Genomic DNA, 17751 nt, shown 5'->3' on the forward strand with positions numbered 1-17751 from the left:
CTGGTGCCTGTGACAGGAAAGGGCACATAACTCAAGATGAACACATTCATTTTTTCCTCTGAAAACCTACCCTCTTTTGACATATGGGTAGCTATGGATTTTGGGCCCTGGCTCAGCAAGTACCTAGAAGCCTATCAAACCTGTATGTTTCTGAAAATTAGACACCCTGTGGAGCCTATGGTGGCATTACTAGCGTTGCTCTCAACATGTTTCTTTACCCATAATGCCTTGGAATCCTCCAACCTAAAAACACACATTTTCATCACATTTCCACAATAGGCAAACCACCATGGATTCCCCTGGTTGCCACGTTTTCAGAAATGTCTGGGTTTTGTCGTTTCCCTGGGTGGCTGCTGAGCCCTGACCCGAATACTGCAGCTTCTGCATTGCCATATTAGGTAATTTATTTTATAGGAACTTTTTGTGTCTACATTGTGTTTTGTTCCTCTTCCCGACGCAGGCGGTGGGCCCACCCACACAAGTGAGGTACCAGTTTTTATTTGGAGACGTGAACGTTTGGTGGTAGTATGTTTGTTCCCCTCCCCCCACCGTTTCCAGTACTTTCGCTCACAGAAATGTGAGGAAAATGCGTGTTTTTAGCCAATGTTTGAGGATTGCCGGAGTAGGAAAATCTCATGGGATACATGAAAGAGACACCACCCTGCAGGCCCCTGGTTTGCATTTTACTAAAATATCTGAGGTTGGTAGGTTTTACCTCGAGACAATGCAAAAAAATGTTTACCATTTTACACCTTTCATTCTTGCCTTATTAATGCTAGGCTGAGACTTGTTGACTGTGTTTCTTATTTCGACACAAAATATTAGCTGAATATACGTGCCTTAATCTGTTCTGCTACAGGAAGCTGAAGACAAAGGACAACAGGCTGTTAAAGATCCAGTGGTCAGTGAAAAGAAACAAGATGATTCTAAAGCGGTTAGTAAAGTCACCAAAATATGGATGCTCTGCAAAGGTTGATTCGGTGCACAAGAAAATAACTTTTAAATGAATCAGTAAAAAAAAATCACAGTGAAGAAATTTGTTTGTGCAAGTTATATTTGAGTCATTTATTTAATACACTGTTGCGAGACATTTCCAGCAGTATTGAGAATATTTATGGTAATAAAACCACTTCTTTCATATTCGTCCTTTTCATAAGTTGATATTCTACAAACCTCTATGAAACCATTTCAAGTCACTAATATTGACGTGTTGGAGATGTGAATGCCCACGCCCTTCCAAACATGGGCCTGAACAGCATTCCAAACATACCGGTCACATAATTGCCACTGACAGAGAAATACTCCTCACTCCTATGTTCTTTTATGTCGTCATGGCTCCCCCAATTGGCCATTCCTATTTCTAGAACTTTGTGCAAAACCTGCTAAAGCTGATCTTCTAAATTTTCAATCTAGTTTTCCCCGGTGATGTTAGCGGTCAAACACTTCAAGAATGCACGCTGGCGGTATCTGGCTTAAGTGTTTCCTTTTGCTGGTCCGCATATCCGGAGCAAGGCTCCCTAAACACTGTACTGCCAGTTAGACCAGGTAAGTCCTTTGAGCAGCCACTCTCTGTTAGGTGTTTAGTTTTACACATACGCTTGTCACCAAGATTATGTATTCTTCCCCAGCTAGCTATGAGATCTAGGCACTGTCCAACTCTAGCACCATTAATATCTTTAGACGGTGTCTGTTTTGTCGAGTACGATTGCCTTTCATTGTGAATGCCACATGATTGACAGAGAAGCGCTTGGAAGCAGGCGTTGCCTAGCTCTAGTACTTGCCGCAGATCAAGGGCTAGTTCTACATACATAACTTCTAACATAAGTTCATTGGTTCTGGTTTCTGAGGAAGTTATACTTAAAAATCACCTGAACAGAAGCCTAAAATGTTTTATTTAAGGCTACCCACATCTTTTTGGTGTTCAGTAGCCTATAGTGTAGGAATTAAGGAATGACGTATAAGCAGTGTTCAAAAAGAAGGGATTCCTGAGCTTTCAACCGACCTAGTGATTTTAATTTCACCAAGTCTGAAAAATGTATTGAAAATGGATTATTGCTGTATCAATAATGCAAGTTACTTCTGGAAGTTTGTGCTTTGGCAGCAGTACCTACAGATGATATTCTCACTGACTCTACCTCTTGTTTAGGGTTGGCACGTCTGATTATTCACCAACAAGGCTTTTTCAAAGTGATGTCTAGAGGACAAATAGAACATTTTGAATTTCTTGTTCAAGGTCCAAAGATTTGTATTGGGCTGCTCTGTCGCACCTTGAGCTATTTGTAGCAACTGCCCAGTTTTTTCTGCCCAGTTCAGTTTGCATTATCAGTTCTCGACTCCTCCGACTTGCCATCATATGACTCCATTGTATTAAGAAAGGGTTTTCAGTAAGAAAACCTTTTGCATTGAAATTATATGATGATGCTCTGCGAGTTTCATTGCTTTAGTGCAGATGGGGGCGCCCATCCTTCATAGCAATACATATACAAGACAATATATGAAACACAGCAGCACATTTATGGCTTGGTCTCAGAGCTTATAACGGGTGTCGTATGTATTGTCTTGCACAACAGGTGTTGTATGTACCTGCTGACAAGGATTTATTTTATAAGGTATTTGAAACTGCACTTTTAGGTGCGTTATCTTTTTCGATATTGTTGGAAAGCACTTTTTGGAACTGGTTTCTCAGTTCTTGTTAGTTCTTATGTATACAGAGTATACATGACTGTATTATATGTTTTACACATATTCGATTTTTGTTTTAAAAAATGAGAAAAGAAAAAGGTTTTAATCAAATATGCATTGATTTTCTGTTCTCGCTTGCCTTGGAGTTTGAGCTTATTCAGGGTTTGAAATTGTGTTCAGTCTGTCGGACTATGGCACTGAATGCTGTACGGGGGCAAGCTTTGTACTTTCTTGCGTCCTGGCAGTTATTGGCCAGTGAAATTCTGTGAATTGCTGGGTCAATGGAAGTATCTGGTGACACATTTATATTTGTATATATATATATATTTATGTCTATATAAGGATCTTTGTCGTAATATGTTATGCAATTGCTACTGGGTTTACATGCCAGTGACCACTATCTCAATCTATGTTGGGGATAAACAAACCTAAAGTTGGGTAACATACAGTTAGTTGCAAGGATATCCCCACCACATTTAGGCAGAGACTTACTTTCCCCCCTTTTATTTTGAAGCATATTTTTGCTATAAAATATATTTAACCACCTTACCTGCTTGCTGTTAGACCTGGCATCTTTGGCGTGGTTTCCCCTGACTTTTTTGTCTCTACATTTTGTATTTTTGACGCTGTGCTGAATTTAGTTTTTGATGGTTTAGATGCTTTGGGCACTTTGCCACTGCTGATCAGTGTCAAAGTGCAAGTGCTCCCTAGGTAAATTTATTGTGATTGGTTATCCATGATTGGAAAGTTTTGTTTTACCAGGAAGTCCCTAGTAAAGTGCACGAAGTGTGCCAGTGCTGGTGATTCAAATGCTACTAGTGGGCCTGCAGCACTGATTGTGCCACCCACATGAGTATCCCTAAAATTGTGTCTCAGGCCTGCCACCGCAGTGCCTGTGTGCAGTTGCTAACTGCCATGCTGACCTGACCAGTGTCCACACTGGCCAGGCCTAACCCTTCCCTTTCTGTGCACATTGGACACCCCTATTGAAGACCCTAGGTACCCCCGTGGGCAGGGTACAGTGTATCTGAAAGGTAGAGCATGTACTAGTGTGGGTGACATGCTCTGGTAGTGAATTACAGCCATTTTCGTTTTTCACTATTGAAAGGCCATCTTGCCCATAGGCTATAATGGGGAATGCTGTGTATAAGGATTACCTGCATATCTTCCCACAGGAGCAAGATGAAAAATTAAAGTCTGGTATCCCTGAACTCAGAATTTAAAAACACATATTTTAGGAAGGATGTTTTTTAAATCCTGTGTTTGAAAACAGTACTTTTAGAAAGTGGCTGTTTTCTTGTCTGACCTTTCTGTGTGTCTTGGCCTGTTTGTGAATTGACTGTCTGGTTTGTAAATGACAGGGGCTGGGGTGGCTCCCAGAGGCTGAGTGAGTCATCCCTAGGCTGAATAGCTTCATCTTCATCTTGAGTGGTGGGAGGGGATAGCACCTGGGTCTGAATAGGGCTGTGCCTACCTTCCACAATGCTGGCTCCACCTCCTGCTGGGCGGCTGAGGACCATGCCCCTCTCTCTTAAAGAAAAGAAGTCAAGTAAAAAAGGTGCTCCAGGACTGAACAGAACTATTTCTGACTAAGCCAAGGCCTCTCTGACCTCAGAGAACAAAGAGAATATTGGTAGAAAAAGGGCTACCCAGACTACAGAAAATTAGATCATCCTGGAATCAAGAAGGAACCTCTGCCAAGGAGAAAGCTGGAAGACTGAAGAGGAAGGACTGTCCTGCTGTGTGTTTGTGGGCTGACCTGCAGTTGCTTTGCTGCCAATGAGAGGGGAAGGACTTTGCTGTTGCTGTGTCCCCTTGCTTGAAGAGATCTCCAAGGGCCTGAGGAGAGGCGGGCCTCCTGTTAAGAAGTCCCAGGAACAAAAGGACTTCACCCCAGCTTCCCCCTGAACTCTGCTGAGTGAGTTTTGCCCTTCCTAGAGTGCTTGATCCAATTGTGGGGCCTCTGGAAGTTGTGCCTGCTGTTTGGGGAGCTGGACAAGAAGAAAAGAAGAAGATCTGCAATTTTCACGCATCACTCGCTTGCGGAGCGCATCATCGTCAGTGCGAGAAAATTCCCGCACCGCAAAGATCGCGCAGTGCCTGTTGCCGATGCAAGAACCGACACATCGTTCGCTTGCAGAGCGCATCGCTCCGGTGCGGGAAGATTCCTGTTCCTGCGAGTATCGTGGCAGAGCCTGTCGTCCCTGGGTGAGATCGGCGCACCGCTTGCTTGCGGACCGCATCACGTTGCTGTGAACATCAACGCAGAGCCATCGCATTGAGGGGCCGCTAGAGGAGAAGATCGAGTCTGTGCCGCGCATCGTCGCACCTGAGATCGTTGCCATCACGAAGATCGTCGCATCGTGCCTGTGCGAGACGCTTCATACCGAACCTGCGCACCGGAATCCATACAAGGTATCGCATTCCTCCACATACAGACCGGATTCGTCGCAACATGCCCGCTGTTTCCAGCGGGGCTGTCTCATCTCCTCCCCAGGGTCTCCGGAGTGACACATCGCTTGTTTTTCAACGCTGCAGCTTCCATTTGAAACTTTTGTCACATCTACAGATACTTTGGGCTAAATGTGACGCAACTGTGGATTATTTTGACGCAATCCTAGAACTCTTTTAAAATCATATTCTTGAACCGTGTAAGTTGGATTTTTGTCGTTTTGGTCTTGTGTAGTTTAGATAAAGATACTTTATTTTTCTAAACTGGTGTGGTGTCCATTTGTGGTGTTTTCACTGTGTTACTGTGAGTTTTGATACAAATACTTTACACATTGCCTTTGATAAGCCTGTCTGCTCGTGCCAAGCTACCAAGGGGGTGAGCTGGGGTTATCTAAAGAGTGTATCCCCCTTACCCTGACGAGAAGCAAGGGTCCCTATTTAGACATTGGTACCTACCTCTGCCAACTAGAGACCCCCAGATCTAACACTTACCAAAACCACATTGAATGGTTTTGCCAATGCCTTTTTTTAGGTCTCGCCTAGGCAGCACTTGAGCAGTCTCTGAGACCTGCTGTATCTAGGATATGGTCTTGAAAAAAGTCTATCAGTTTCATTGGTTCCTCTTGCTGTCCTTCCTAACTGCCTGCTTTTCATTGGTTAATATGCTTAGTAGTCCCTCCTTATCTACTTTTCTAACCTCCCTCGAGGACTGCCCCTATTACTGTTCTTTTACTCTTCATATTAATTTATGAGACTTGAAGAGCATTCTTTTCTTTTTGTTGGCCTCCCTCAGCTTGTGCATGCGTGTTCTATTTTCTTGCTTTGGCTGAAAAGTTCCTGTCGTATTCATTAAGCAGTGCTTCTGCTTCGCCGCTGATGCAGTTTCTGCACTTTGTGCGATGTTATTTTTTGTTTATTTAAACTCTTACAGACTTTGCACAATGTTAATTTTGTTTGGTTTTTGTTGCTTCCCCTGTTGTCACTCCTCGCCACTCCCCCTCATGTTCAGTGTTTCTCCTGTTGGTCCCGACAGCACAGCTCCCAGCTGATCCTCCTGGGTATAAATATTTTTTTTAGTTTATCGGCATTTCTGCCATTGTTTTAGTGACTAAAACAGGCGTCATGTATTTACATTCAATTTTTTATTGGCACAGTTTGCAGACTCGAACCCGGTTCCCGAGCTTCAAAGTTGGCTGTTATGGAGGTTACACCAGTCTCTCTCCTGCTGGTTTACTTTTGCTTGTTTTATATTATTTACATCAAGCACTTTGTGCGTTTCTTTTTCCTTGCTCCCTGCCCCTGCCCCACCCAACTCCTTCATGTCGATCTGCGAATGTTGCTGGTTAGCTCGTTAGCATTAATCCTCTCAACGCTTTTAAAACCCCCAGCTTTCTCTCACTCCTCCACACTCCTTAATTTCACTACCCCACCCATATGTCTGTTTCTTCCACTGCCCGCTCACCCTCTCCCCCCCCCCCCCCCCAACCGCACGCCCGCATCACCCAGTCAGTGATGGCCGTTGACACGAGGTGGACAGCAGGCACTGAATATGCAGCTGTGTACCAAAGCATTAATCAAGACAGCTAGCTCGACCTGTGAGGAACGAGGGGCGTAATACAAACACCATTTTGCATAGTGTGTAGGCGACATGCCAGCCTCTCCAAAGTTGTTACTCCTTCATGTGTTACCCTGATAACGCTGTTCAAATACTTTTCAGAAAGGGTAAATGTAATGTTTATTTAGAGCATCTGCCTAATTGAATGGGTTTTATATTATCCTAAGGTTACAGTTCATTAAATATGATTCATTGACATAAATTAAGCAAGCATTTGCAATGCGAAAGGTCTCACATTAATTAAAGTTTGAGCTGTTGGCGTTGTAAATAATTATGCAGTGCCAATAACTCAAACGTTCTGTATTGCTAGACCTATTGCACTGCAAATGCTTGCTTTTTTTTTTTGCTTTTGCTGCTGGGAGTCCGTAATTTAGAGAGTTTCATATAATGTCACGTCGTAAGTCTTGTGTTAAAATGTAAGTTTTTCAGCAAGATGATAATACACTGGGTTCATGGTATTAGTGCAGCTTCATCATAATCTGGTTTTCGAAACTCTTTTTTTTCTCCCTTTAGTTTTCTAGAGGTTATTTATGGAGCTGATGTTTGTAAAATATAACACAGTAAAACTCCTGAAATAAAATCGTTTTTCTGTAGTAGTTTTCTGAAATAATTTGAAACGCTTTCTTCCATGTTTCCCTTGTATCCAAAATCTGTTTTTCGATTTCCTGCTAAGCAAGCGGATACAATTTTGCAAAATGATTTCATCTATTTTCTTTTCTCATCAGGGCAAAGTTGACCTAATATGATAAATTATCTCATCTCTGGAAGCAGCCCTCTAAATCCTCAAAGAATCGTTTAACAGTGAGACATTTATTGACTCTTGCAGACTCTATAATTCATCCCGTTTGGAAAGCGTTCCTGGTTCTCTATAATAATGTTCAGGATGCTAAAAAAAAACCTTTACTGCAGTAGGAAACCGCGTCCCCTCTTTTGGCACAAGGTGTATTCAACTGTGACTTGTTCAGTGAACAAGGTGTTTCAGAAAGAATCGGCACAATTGCTGTCCCAGTAATGTTTTAAAGACTGAATCAGTAGCTCAGAGCGTGATCTACCCAATGTTGCTTGAAGGGCATTTCAAGTTTATGTCCCTCTACACAATATAGTGCCATAGTATTTCTTCTCACCCCACCAGACTCGCACCAATGCGAAATGATCATACCACCATCCTCCAGTTAGGACTAGGCCAAAAAACTCCCCTGAGCTAGATAAATATTATTCGGAACACGTTAATTGTTTTGATTAAAACAGAATATTCTTTCTTCATGATGTTCCTTTCCACTTTGATATGTATAATTGTTAAGCTGCCTCGACTCATGGTCATCAAAAATGGAAATTTCTCTTGTCTTGCCAAATGTATTTGTCCGTCATGTTGTGGACGTAAGAGCAATTCTCGACCAGGAATCGCTGTTTTGAAAACGGAGAAATCTGTCGGTAGGCATGCGGTTGAAATTCTTTTTTTTTTGTGTTTGAAAGCTTTATTGAAATAAAATTGTCAATACAGTAAGGTGACATCAGCAAGACAAAATGAGAAAGGGGGCATTCATGGGAGAAATAGAACGAAGTCAGCTGGTGTCACAATGAAAAGCAAAAGCATTTAAATTTTTTTTTTTTTTTTTTTTAAGGGGGGAGGGAGGGGAAATAAAGACAATGTAAATACAGTTAAGAATAAAATAGGATCAAGCAAATGAAGCGATGGCAATAAAGTACAGTAAGTGCACGACCTTTCTTAAAAATATATGGAATCAGAACACTATCGAAACATGAATAAAGAAGAGAAAAACAAAACTACATTAGTGAAATCTAAAGTTTGAATCTACAAGCAGGAGTACAAACTGCTCAAGGAGGTTTAAAATTGTCAGAGGAGAGCGGAGTGTATTTCATGTTTGCGGATGCATCTAAGTATAGGGTAAGAGGCAACCAATAGAGTTCAACATTACGAGACGGATTGCAGGAGGATGCAAAGGCAACATCTAGTCTATGAGAGTGACATAGTAGGTTCCACCAGCAAATTATGGAGAGCTTGGTCAAAGATTTCCAATTGGAGGCAATCTGTTGGAGTGCAAGGGCTAGCATAAGGTCGAAAATACCACGTGAATGTAGGGGGAGGTCAAAAGACTCTGAAAGGCTACCCAAAAAAACCAAAGAAGCAGAAAAAGGAATAGAGATACTAAAGATACGAGAAATGCGAGACCATACCTGCGACCAGAAAAGTCGGACGGGAGGACAGAGAAAGAAAAGATGAAAGAGGTCAGCATTGGGAGCGTTACATGACCAGCAGTTGGCAGTAGAAGAAGAGAGAAAATGAGAGAGAGAAAGGGGAGAAAGATAGAGTCTGTGATAGAAGAAAAATAAGGATTGAGTGAGAGATGCAGTACGGGAGGTCTTCAAGGTTTTAGCCCAGAGTTTGTCCCAAAGAGAGGTCGGCCACGAGCAACCCAAGTCTTTTTCCCAAGAAAGTTCCAATTTTAATTTGGGACGAGCAGGATCAGGAGCTGAGAAGTATCGATAGATAAGAGAAGCCTTAGGAATAGTAGAAAGAATGGTAAGTAAAGAGGAGGGCAAAGAGGGTGATACCTCCGATGGTAAAGAGTAGTATCGGTCAAGAACGGTGTCCATGAGGATGTAGTATTTCTTTGCAAACGAGGGAGGGCAGTGAAATTGGGCTTGAAATTGAGGGAAGGATCGAGGAGAAGTACCATCAAAGAGATGATGGACCCATATGATACCCTTCAGTCTCCACGAAGCCCAGGCAACAGGTCTATTTCGTATTAGAATGAGTGTGTTATACCAAATGGGTAACAATAAAAAGGATTCATGGGAGAGAGAGATTGTGGATACCAAGGGCCGCAAGAGAGAAGAAGTGTGTTTGAATAATGGGGGATTAAGGCATGGAGCTTTAGCGGTGAAGCGAATGACATCATGAAAAGAATAGGGAGACAATAAGTCTTGTTCAACAGAGAGCCAAAGGGGAGAAAAAGGGGCCATATCTTGTGATAACCAGCGGGAAGCTTGACGAAGAGAAAAAGACTTGTGATAAAGACGGAAATCTGGAAAATTAACCCCACCATTCGACTTAGACTTACGAAGAGCTGAAAGAGATATACGAGCCTTCTTCTGCTTCCAAAGAAACTTAGACAAAACAGAGTCAATACGACGGAAATAAATAGCTGGGATATGTATTGGGAGCATGGAAAGTAAATAAATCAAGATCGGAGCAATCATCATCTTAACCGAGTCAAGACGACCCCACCAGGAAAGGAATAGGGGATGCCAAGACAACAGCAAATAGTCAATTCTAGAAATGACTGCATTCATGTTAAGTTGGATAGAGGATGAAAAAGAGTTAGAGAAGAGAATGCCAAGATATTTTATTTTCTTATTATTCCAAGTAAAGCCAGTGGGAGCAAATAAGTGTGGAAGGCAGAATTTAGTGATAGGAAGAATCTCCGTCTTATCCGAATTTATTTTATATCCAGACACCAGGGAGAATTTGTCAAATTCATCTAATAGGGAAGGAATAGAGGTAAGTGGATCTGAAATGAATAAAAGTATGTCATCCGCATAGGCCGATAATTTGAGTTGATGATCACCGTACGGAAAACCCGAAATGGAAGAATTATTACGAATAGAGGATATGAAGGGTTCAAGTGCTAAAATAAAAAGAAGAGGGGAAAGAGGACAGCCCTGACGTACTCCTCGTTTAAGTGTGAAAGGGGAGGTAAGTTGACCATTGACAAGGACTGATGCTTTAGGCATAGAATATATTAAAGAAATGTAGGAAATAAATTTCGGACCGAAGCCATGCCATTTCAGTGAAGCCAACAAAAAGGACCAATCAACCCGATCAAAGGCTTTTTCAGCATCAACTGAGATAGCTGCAAGAGGAATAGAAAGAGAGGGGGCTTTATTTAGAACATTGAGGAGGAGTCTGGAGTTGTCAGAGGTAAGTCGGCCTTTGACAAAACCACATTGTTCTTTCCCAATGAGGTGTGGCATGAGTGGATCAATACGAAGAGCTAATAATTTTGCAAAGATTTTATAATCCACATTAACTAAAGATATTGGCCGATAATTCTTACAGAATTTAGGATCCCGTCCTTCTTTAGGGATAAGGCATATGGTAGCATCTTGAAAGGAGCCCTGAGCCAGACCAGCGGAACAAAAAGACTGAAAAAGAAAAAGAAGTTTGGGCAAAAGAAGATCAGAAAAGTGTAAGTAAAATTCAACTGGAAAGCCATCAGGCCCTGGAGTTTTGCCCTTGGTTAGAGAAGACAAAGCAGTGGATAACTCAGAAAGGGTAAGATCTGTATCAATGTCCGAGAAATTAAGTTGGGAAGTATCTGGTTTAGGTAAGTTGTCAAAATATGATTGGAGGAGATCTGGGGTTGGGGGATTCTCAGGAGAGTACAAAGACTCAAAAGGATTGAAACTGCTCCAAAATTTCTTTATCAGTGTGTAAAAGGACATTGGAATGGGAGTAGATAGAGTCTATAAGAGTTCGTTCTTTACGCGATTTTAGATAGTTAGCAAGCAGTTTGCCCGATTTGTTACGGCCTCCATAATACCGTGCGCTACTCCGAAGGAGGAAGGAAGAGGCTGAATCCGTGGTGAGTTTGTTAAATGCAATTTTGGCTTGAAGAAGTTCAGAAGACATATGGTTCGGAGAAGAAGTATAAAAGTGGTGTTCTAATGACTTGATATGTGCGAGAGCAACCTTACGTTTTTGGAGAAAGTTTTTCTTTTTTTTGGAGACAAAATCGATAATAAAACCGCGGGCTGTGGCCTTGAAAGAGTCCCAAAGAACATGGGGAGAAATATCAGGATCGGAGTTAAGCTGGAAGAATTCAGAGGTAAAAGAGCGAAAAGAGGAAGAAAAAAGAGGATCTGTGAGTAGAGAAGAGTTAAAGCGCCAACGAGAAGATTTAGAAGTAGGAGGAAGAAGATCAAATTCAGTGATAATAGGGGCATGATCAGAGATGACAATATGTTCAATAGATGAAGAGAGAAGAGTTTGAGATAAAGAGGAAGAAAGAAAGATATAGTCTAGGCGAGAGAAAGAGGTATGAGGGGGAGAGAAGAAAGAAAAATCTATAGTGTCCGGATGGGTGAGCCTCCATGAATCCACAAGATGGACCTGTGTAATAGTATCAAGAAACTGTTTATGGGGTTTGTGAGGGGTGAAACGAACAGAGGACTTACGGTCTAAAAAGGGGTCAATGATCTGATTACAATCTCCGCCCAACAGGAAGGAATCATCTTTATGTTGGATACATTTTGCAGTAATCATGGGCCAGAAAGAGGAATCAAAGCATGTAGGACCATAAACATTGAACTAAGTAATTGGAATGGCATTAATAAGCAATTTGGCTAGAATCCAACGACCCTCATCATCTTTTTCCTCAAGAATTACTTTACATTTGAGACGTTTGTGGATCAAAATAGCAACACCATTCTTTTTATGAGAAGCTGGAGAAAACAAGACAGTGCCAACCCATAATCTTTTTAGTTTCAACGACTCAATATCTGAAAGATGGGTTTCTTGAATAAGAACAATATCAGGATTATAAGAGGAGAGGTGGGAAAGTACTCTCTGCCGCTTAATAGGATGGTTAAATCCTTTCACATTCCATGAAACAACTTTGAAGATTGAAACATATTAAACTGTTCAAAATTGAAAAGTGCAAAAACATACTGTACAAGCAATAAGCCAAACATTAACGAATTAGGAAATAAGCCAATCATTAAAGGAGTAGAAGGAAGAACAGGGGAATGCAGAAGAAGAAAGGGAGAAAGGAGAAGGAATAGGGAAGAGGGAAGGGAAACGAATATAGGAAAGGGAAAAGGGTCTGTGAATGAAAGAAAAGAAGGAAAAGAGAGGATGCATAGAAGACAGTACAAATCCATAAGGATGACTGCAAGAAACATACCTGAAGGGGAGGGTACACAAAGGGAGATGGGAAAGTGGTGATGCGTAACAAGACGGGTAGACTAGGATCAGAAGCACGACCGCACCGAAACCTCACAGAATTACAAGGGATGATACATGGTGAGGGGGATAACTGAGACATATCTGTATAGGGGAGAAAGAAAGAAAAAGAAAAAAAAACAACTAAATTAGGAACATATGACAAATATTCTGTTTACTATAAGACAAGACATAAGTAATGCAAGAATCCAATAAAGAGGAGTACAATCGAGAACATGTTCAATTACATAGAATACAGAGAAAGAGAAAAATATAGGGAAAACAGGTAAAGACCGTTCAAAGAGTAGAACAGTGACCATAAGTCAAGAGTGAGAACAGTATTTATCAGCCACTATTTGAAGGCGAGGAGTCCATTCCATCGTTGTTGTGTAGAAGGAAATTCCGGAGTTCGCCAGGCTCTTGAAAAGACCAAGACTTGTTTTGATGAGTAACTCTGAAGGTACATGGGTGGAATAAGCCATATCGGGCCCCTAGAGAGCGCAAAGAGGGCCGAAGAGCCAGGAATTCCTTACGTCTAGATGCGGTGGCATTAGAGACATCTTGGGATATGTAGACACGTTGACCCTGCCAAGATAATTGTCTTTTGGCTCTAGCCGCAGAGAGAATGGATAGCAGATCTGTGAATTTCAAGAACAGGATGATAACACCACGAGGTTTCGTAGAGGTGGACGAACGACATCCCAGTCTGTGGGCCCTTTGAATGCTGATGGACGTGGAAGATGGCATGTCCAATAATTTCGGAAGGAAGGATGTAAAGAAAGTGACTGGATCATCACCCTCAATAGTTTCTGGCAAACCATAAACGCGAAGGTTGTTCCTTCTATTTCGATTTTCCAAATCCTCTGTGTGGTGTTGTAAAGCTAGGACAGTCTTTTCTAGAGTCTCAATACGTTGCGTGTTGGAGTGGACCTCCGGAATTTGTTGTTCTATTGAAGAAATGCGAGTGTCCATGACCTCCCACTTGTCCTTCAAAAGTTGCATGTCCCTGTTGGTTTCCTCAATGAAAGGACGCAACGCACGGATCTCTTCTAGAATTAAGTCAATGGAAGGCGAAGGAGGAGAATCTGGTGTAGGAGAGTTCTGCTTTAGCCTTTTGCTAGACGACGCAGAAGGTGAAGTCTTGTTTGATGGTTGGTTGCCTGAAGAGGAGCGTTGCGCAGAGGAGGTCGCCATCTTGATAGACTGTGAGGGGGCACTCCAATTAGAGGAACGCACAGGACTATTCGTAGAGGGAGTGAACACAAATTTGGGTGTCCGCAGTCTCACCATAGGAGGGATCAGGTGAATAAGAGCACAACTAGCAAGGGTATTGATGTAAAACTCCGCACAGTGAAGATCAGAGGGCTCGAGGCACCATTAACTTAATGGTTGTGGTTCTGGTACTGTGAAAGTCCCGTTTAGAATGAACTGTATATAGCCTATAATAAGTCACTACAGTTCAATTCAGTTGCGGCTGATATGTACTATACCAGTATCACAGTCGCGGGTTCCCTTTATTCCTTTGTGCTTGTGTGGTATAAATACCGATTTGAAATTACCTGACTGATACTTTTTATCGTGACATCAAACGACAAAATCCCAAATGAGTATCATGAATGAGGTCAGGTGCTTGTCAGTATTGGTTGTGCTGTGCTAATAATTCCATGCCAGAGCTCATAAATGAGGTTAGAAATACTTTAATTGAAAAGTATGTATCCTTCAAGAAAAGGAGGTGCAATAGCATGAAAAAACGGGCCACTTGAATTCATTCCAACCAACAGTAAAACGTTACTGGGAGCGAAGAAGAGATATTATTTGGACATAGTAGCTAGATGTGTGGTTAACCGCCGTTCCAAAATGACAGTACCACAGCTATGTCGTGGAAAAAAGTTCGTACAGTCTTTAGAAGGACATATCGTGCAGAGAACTTGGCAACATTAGAGCATGGCAAAGGGAATTACCGGCATGAAGTAGGAGGCAGTAGACACCACAGCAGAAGTGAAAGTGTGGAGGGCAGCAAGTCCGCAAAAAGAAGGAGCCGCGGCTATCAGATCAGCCGCGGTAAAACTAAAATGGCGGCTGCAGCAACATCGAGTCAGAGATATGCCCCGACGTGAAGCAGGGCACTGAGAACCATAAAGATCGCCCCAAAGCTCACCTCGAAGGTCCACTGGATGTCTGCAGCTGAGAATGTGAGGAAAGCGGCATTAGAAAACCGGAAGGGAAAAGTCTGTCGGAAGACCGCAAACGCTGAGGCACATCACAAAATGGCGGGTCCCGGCATCGAAAACCTGACATCGATCCAAAATCCTCACAACAAGTTAGACAAAGCTGCCATGGGCTCCAACTGTTCACGGCATGTTCCGGTTCCAAAATCTGGCGAGCTGTCCCAGATATGGTCCCCTGCACCGCAAGAAAATCACCAGGAGGTAATTCGGCACGGAGGAGCTCCTCACCTAGCCGTCCATCTTGCGCGGCACCTAAGCCACGCCCCCCATGCGGTTGAAATTCTAACTTTCCACTTGGTCCATTTACTTGGCAGACGCAAACAAGCACCCACCCAACACCTGTTTGACCAACAATCACTGTGCCTTCCACCTACAATGAACCTTTCACTATTACAGACTCCCAGACATCTCCAGCATATCTTCCCCTAAATGTAAATGAAGCAGCACTGTACCTTAAAGTCCCGTAACATCTAGCTGCTAACACCTACTCTTTCTTATGTATTTTTTTCATGGAAAAAAGGAACATCACAGAAACGCACCCCAACACAAAGGGACACAGTACTACTCACAGTATTTGATAAAATAGGGTAAATGGCTCAAATACTGAAATCAATGCAACAGTATAGGTGTCCGCCCTCGTCTGTCCATGTAGTGTTCTCGCTGGAGGGAGGGTTACCTCTGCACCAGGTGTCTGATCTCTGCAAGAGGGGAGTGGGATAGCTAGAGGGCCGATCAAAGTAAACCACTTTGAACAACTATCAAAATGTGTCCTTCTATCTGATGAACTCGTGTAACCACAGATTCCGCACCTATATAAAATACCATCAGGTGCTAGACTGGATCCCAAACATTTCTAAGCAGTTGCTCTGATAGGAGTCCTTTGGCTCTCTATAAACCTTGTCCCATTCTGCGAAGTGACATCAGTTTCTTTCATAACCCTTCGATGCAGATCTGTAGCTCTGCTCCCAGATCTGTAGCTCCGCTTCCAGCTTTTCTAAAAAACTTCTTTTCAAGGTAGTGTGCTAGGGAAAATGCTTCCCCCTAGTACCACAGGCTTCACACCATGCTGTGTCTGCAGAAAGCAGATGTTGGACATGGATTCATACAGTCTGCATGTAGGGTCTAAGGTGTCTGTGCTTTCCGTCATTACTGAAGCACCCTTCAACATTAGCTCACTTAGTGGTTCTGGAAAACCTGAACATTTACTTTGGCATTCCTATGTGATTTTGTAGCCTTTCCTTCTTAGTTTCAAGCTTCACAATAGAGTGCAGTTTCCAGAATCCCTTGTTCTGTTTTTCACAATGAAGATCGCTTCAACTGCAGAAATCTCATTAAGACTTGCATCCTTTTCTTCAGAGGCACACTCAACCGTCTGCAGTTTATTATGGAGCACTAACATTTTTCCTCCTTTCTAGAGACCTAAACCTAAATTTTTTGTATGTGGCGATCATGGTTAGAAACTCACCACTAAGTGGTAATGGGTGGGCACAACACCTACATGCTGCTTCTAATAATATACTTGCATCCCCATGTTCTCTCCACAAATACTGTGCTGCCATTGACTCAGGCTTTCTGATAGAGGCTTCTAGTGTTCCGCTTCATTCCAACTCTCCTGATAAAGCACGTGGGCAGCGCCAACTATCTCATTCTTGAAGTTGTTCGACTTCTAAGTCAATTCTGCAGTTTTCATGGCCTTCAGCCACCCTGCTCCAGATCTAAAATTTTACTCGGCTATGCTTCGGCCCTTCTGTTCTTTACCAACTCTCTCTGGTGCACATTCGGGCCTTTTTTTGGCTTAAGATGTAAGGTCCTTGCTGGTATATTACGTTTTGTTCTACCCTTGTGAAACTAGCGTCTTATTCTCTATTCCTCTCTCTTCCATTAGTGGTCTATACTGCTCCTTTTCACTGCTAGACCCTCCACTTGAGTGATCGTCTTTGTCGAATTGTAGGCACCAACCCAAATGCCAATACACGCAAAGACCCACGTTTTATAGTGGGCAAGAACTTTTTTTCGATGCTCCTTAATGTATCCCATTTAACATAGACCTGTTCATGTTCTTAAGACTCACATACAAACACAATGTTTAAGACCAACAGCCTTATTAGAAGCCCAAGAAATGGTTTACCGGGTTCCTCACCAACTTTTCCAGTGAAATGCACCATACTTTAATAGGTTTGCAGAGTTGAATATGTGACTGGATGTAGAGTTTTTCCCTTGTCTTGGTAATAAAAGCTGCCATCTGGTTATTGAGGACATTTGTGTCAGGCAAGCATCCAATTAAAATGTATGGTATCTATAAATGTTGATATTATAATCTAAAATATTGCAGGGAAATAGTTTGTTCGATGCATGTGAGCTGTATATCACATGCTTTGCAAATCCCGAAATCTAGTGTTGGGTCCGGATGTTTGAACTTTGTTTTTTTCCAGAAGAAGTCTTTTCCAGTCACAAGGTAGGTGACAACTCCTTTCGGTGATAGTGAGCATAGGCATCGGCTCCATTGTTAGATAGTTTTTTTCTGCCATCGGGTTCGAATGTGAATTGCTGCGCTCAGCATCATTTCTCGGGTTCCCTTCGATGCACAATCCACTACCCTCTACGGTATTGTTTCTCGATCGTGTTTCCTATTCTCTGTGTATCAGTTCGAACCAAGAATATTCGATCAGAACTCTCATGGAGGGCCGTTGGGCCTACCCGCGTCGGCTTGTTAGCAGTCGATGGAACGGACTCCATTCAAGCTGTGTCTCGGGTGTTGCACCAAGTTTCCGCACCCCGACCAGAACAAAGTGGGCAACCTCTGTTTATCC

General features: G+C 42.5%; 1 protein-coding gene across 2 annotated transcripts in view; it reads left to right on the forward strand.

Annotated features, from left to right (window-relative positions):
* The window catches only part of WDR44 (WD repeat domain 44), a 543349-nt gene that overhangs the window by 138205 nt on the left and 387393 nt on the right, over nucleotides 1-17751 (forward strand). Inside the window, exon 3 of one of the 2 annotated variants that reach the window (XM_078688542.1) lies at nucleotides 860-934. The exons of the other annotated variant lie outside the window; for it this stretch is intronic. Within the exon in view, the coding sequence (XP_078544668.1) occupies nucleotides 860-934 (75 nt within the window). The remainder of the gene's footprint in view (nucleotides 1-859; nucleotides 935-17751) is intronic. 2 annotated transcript variants of the gene reach the window in all.

This window comes from Lissotriton helveticus, chromosome 4_1, assembly GCF_964261635.1.
Source record: "Lissotriton helveticus chromosome 4_1, aLisHel1.1, whole genome shotgun sequence".
Taxonomy (NCBI): Eukaryota; Metazoa; Chordata; class Amphibia; order Caudata; family Salamandridae; genus Lissotriton; species Lissotriton helveticus.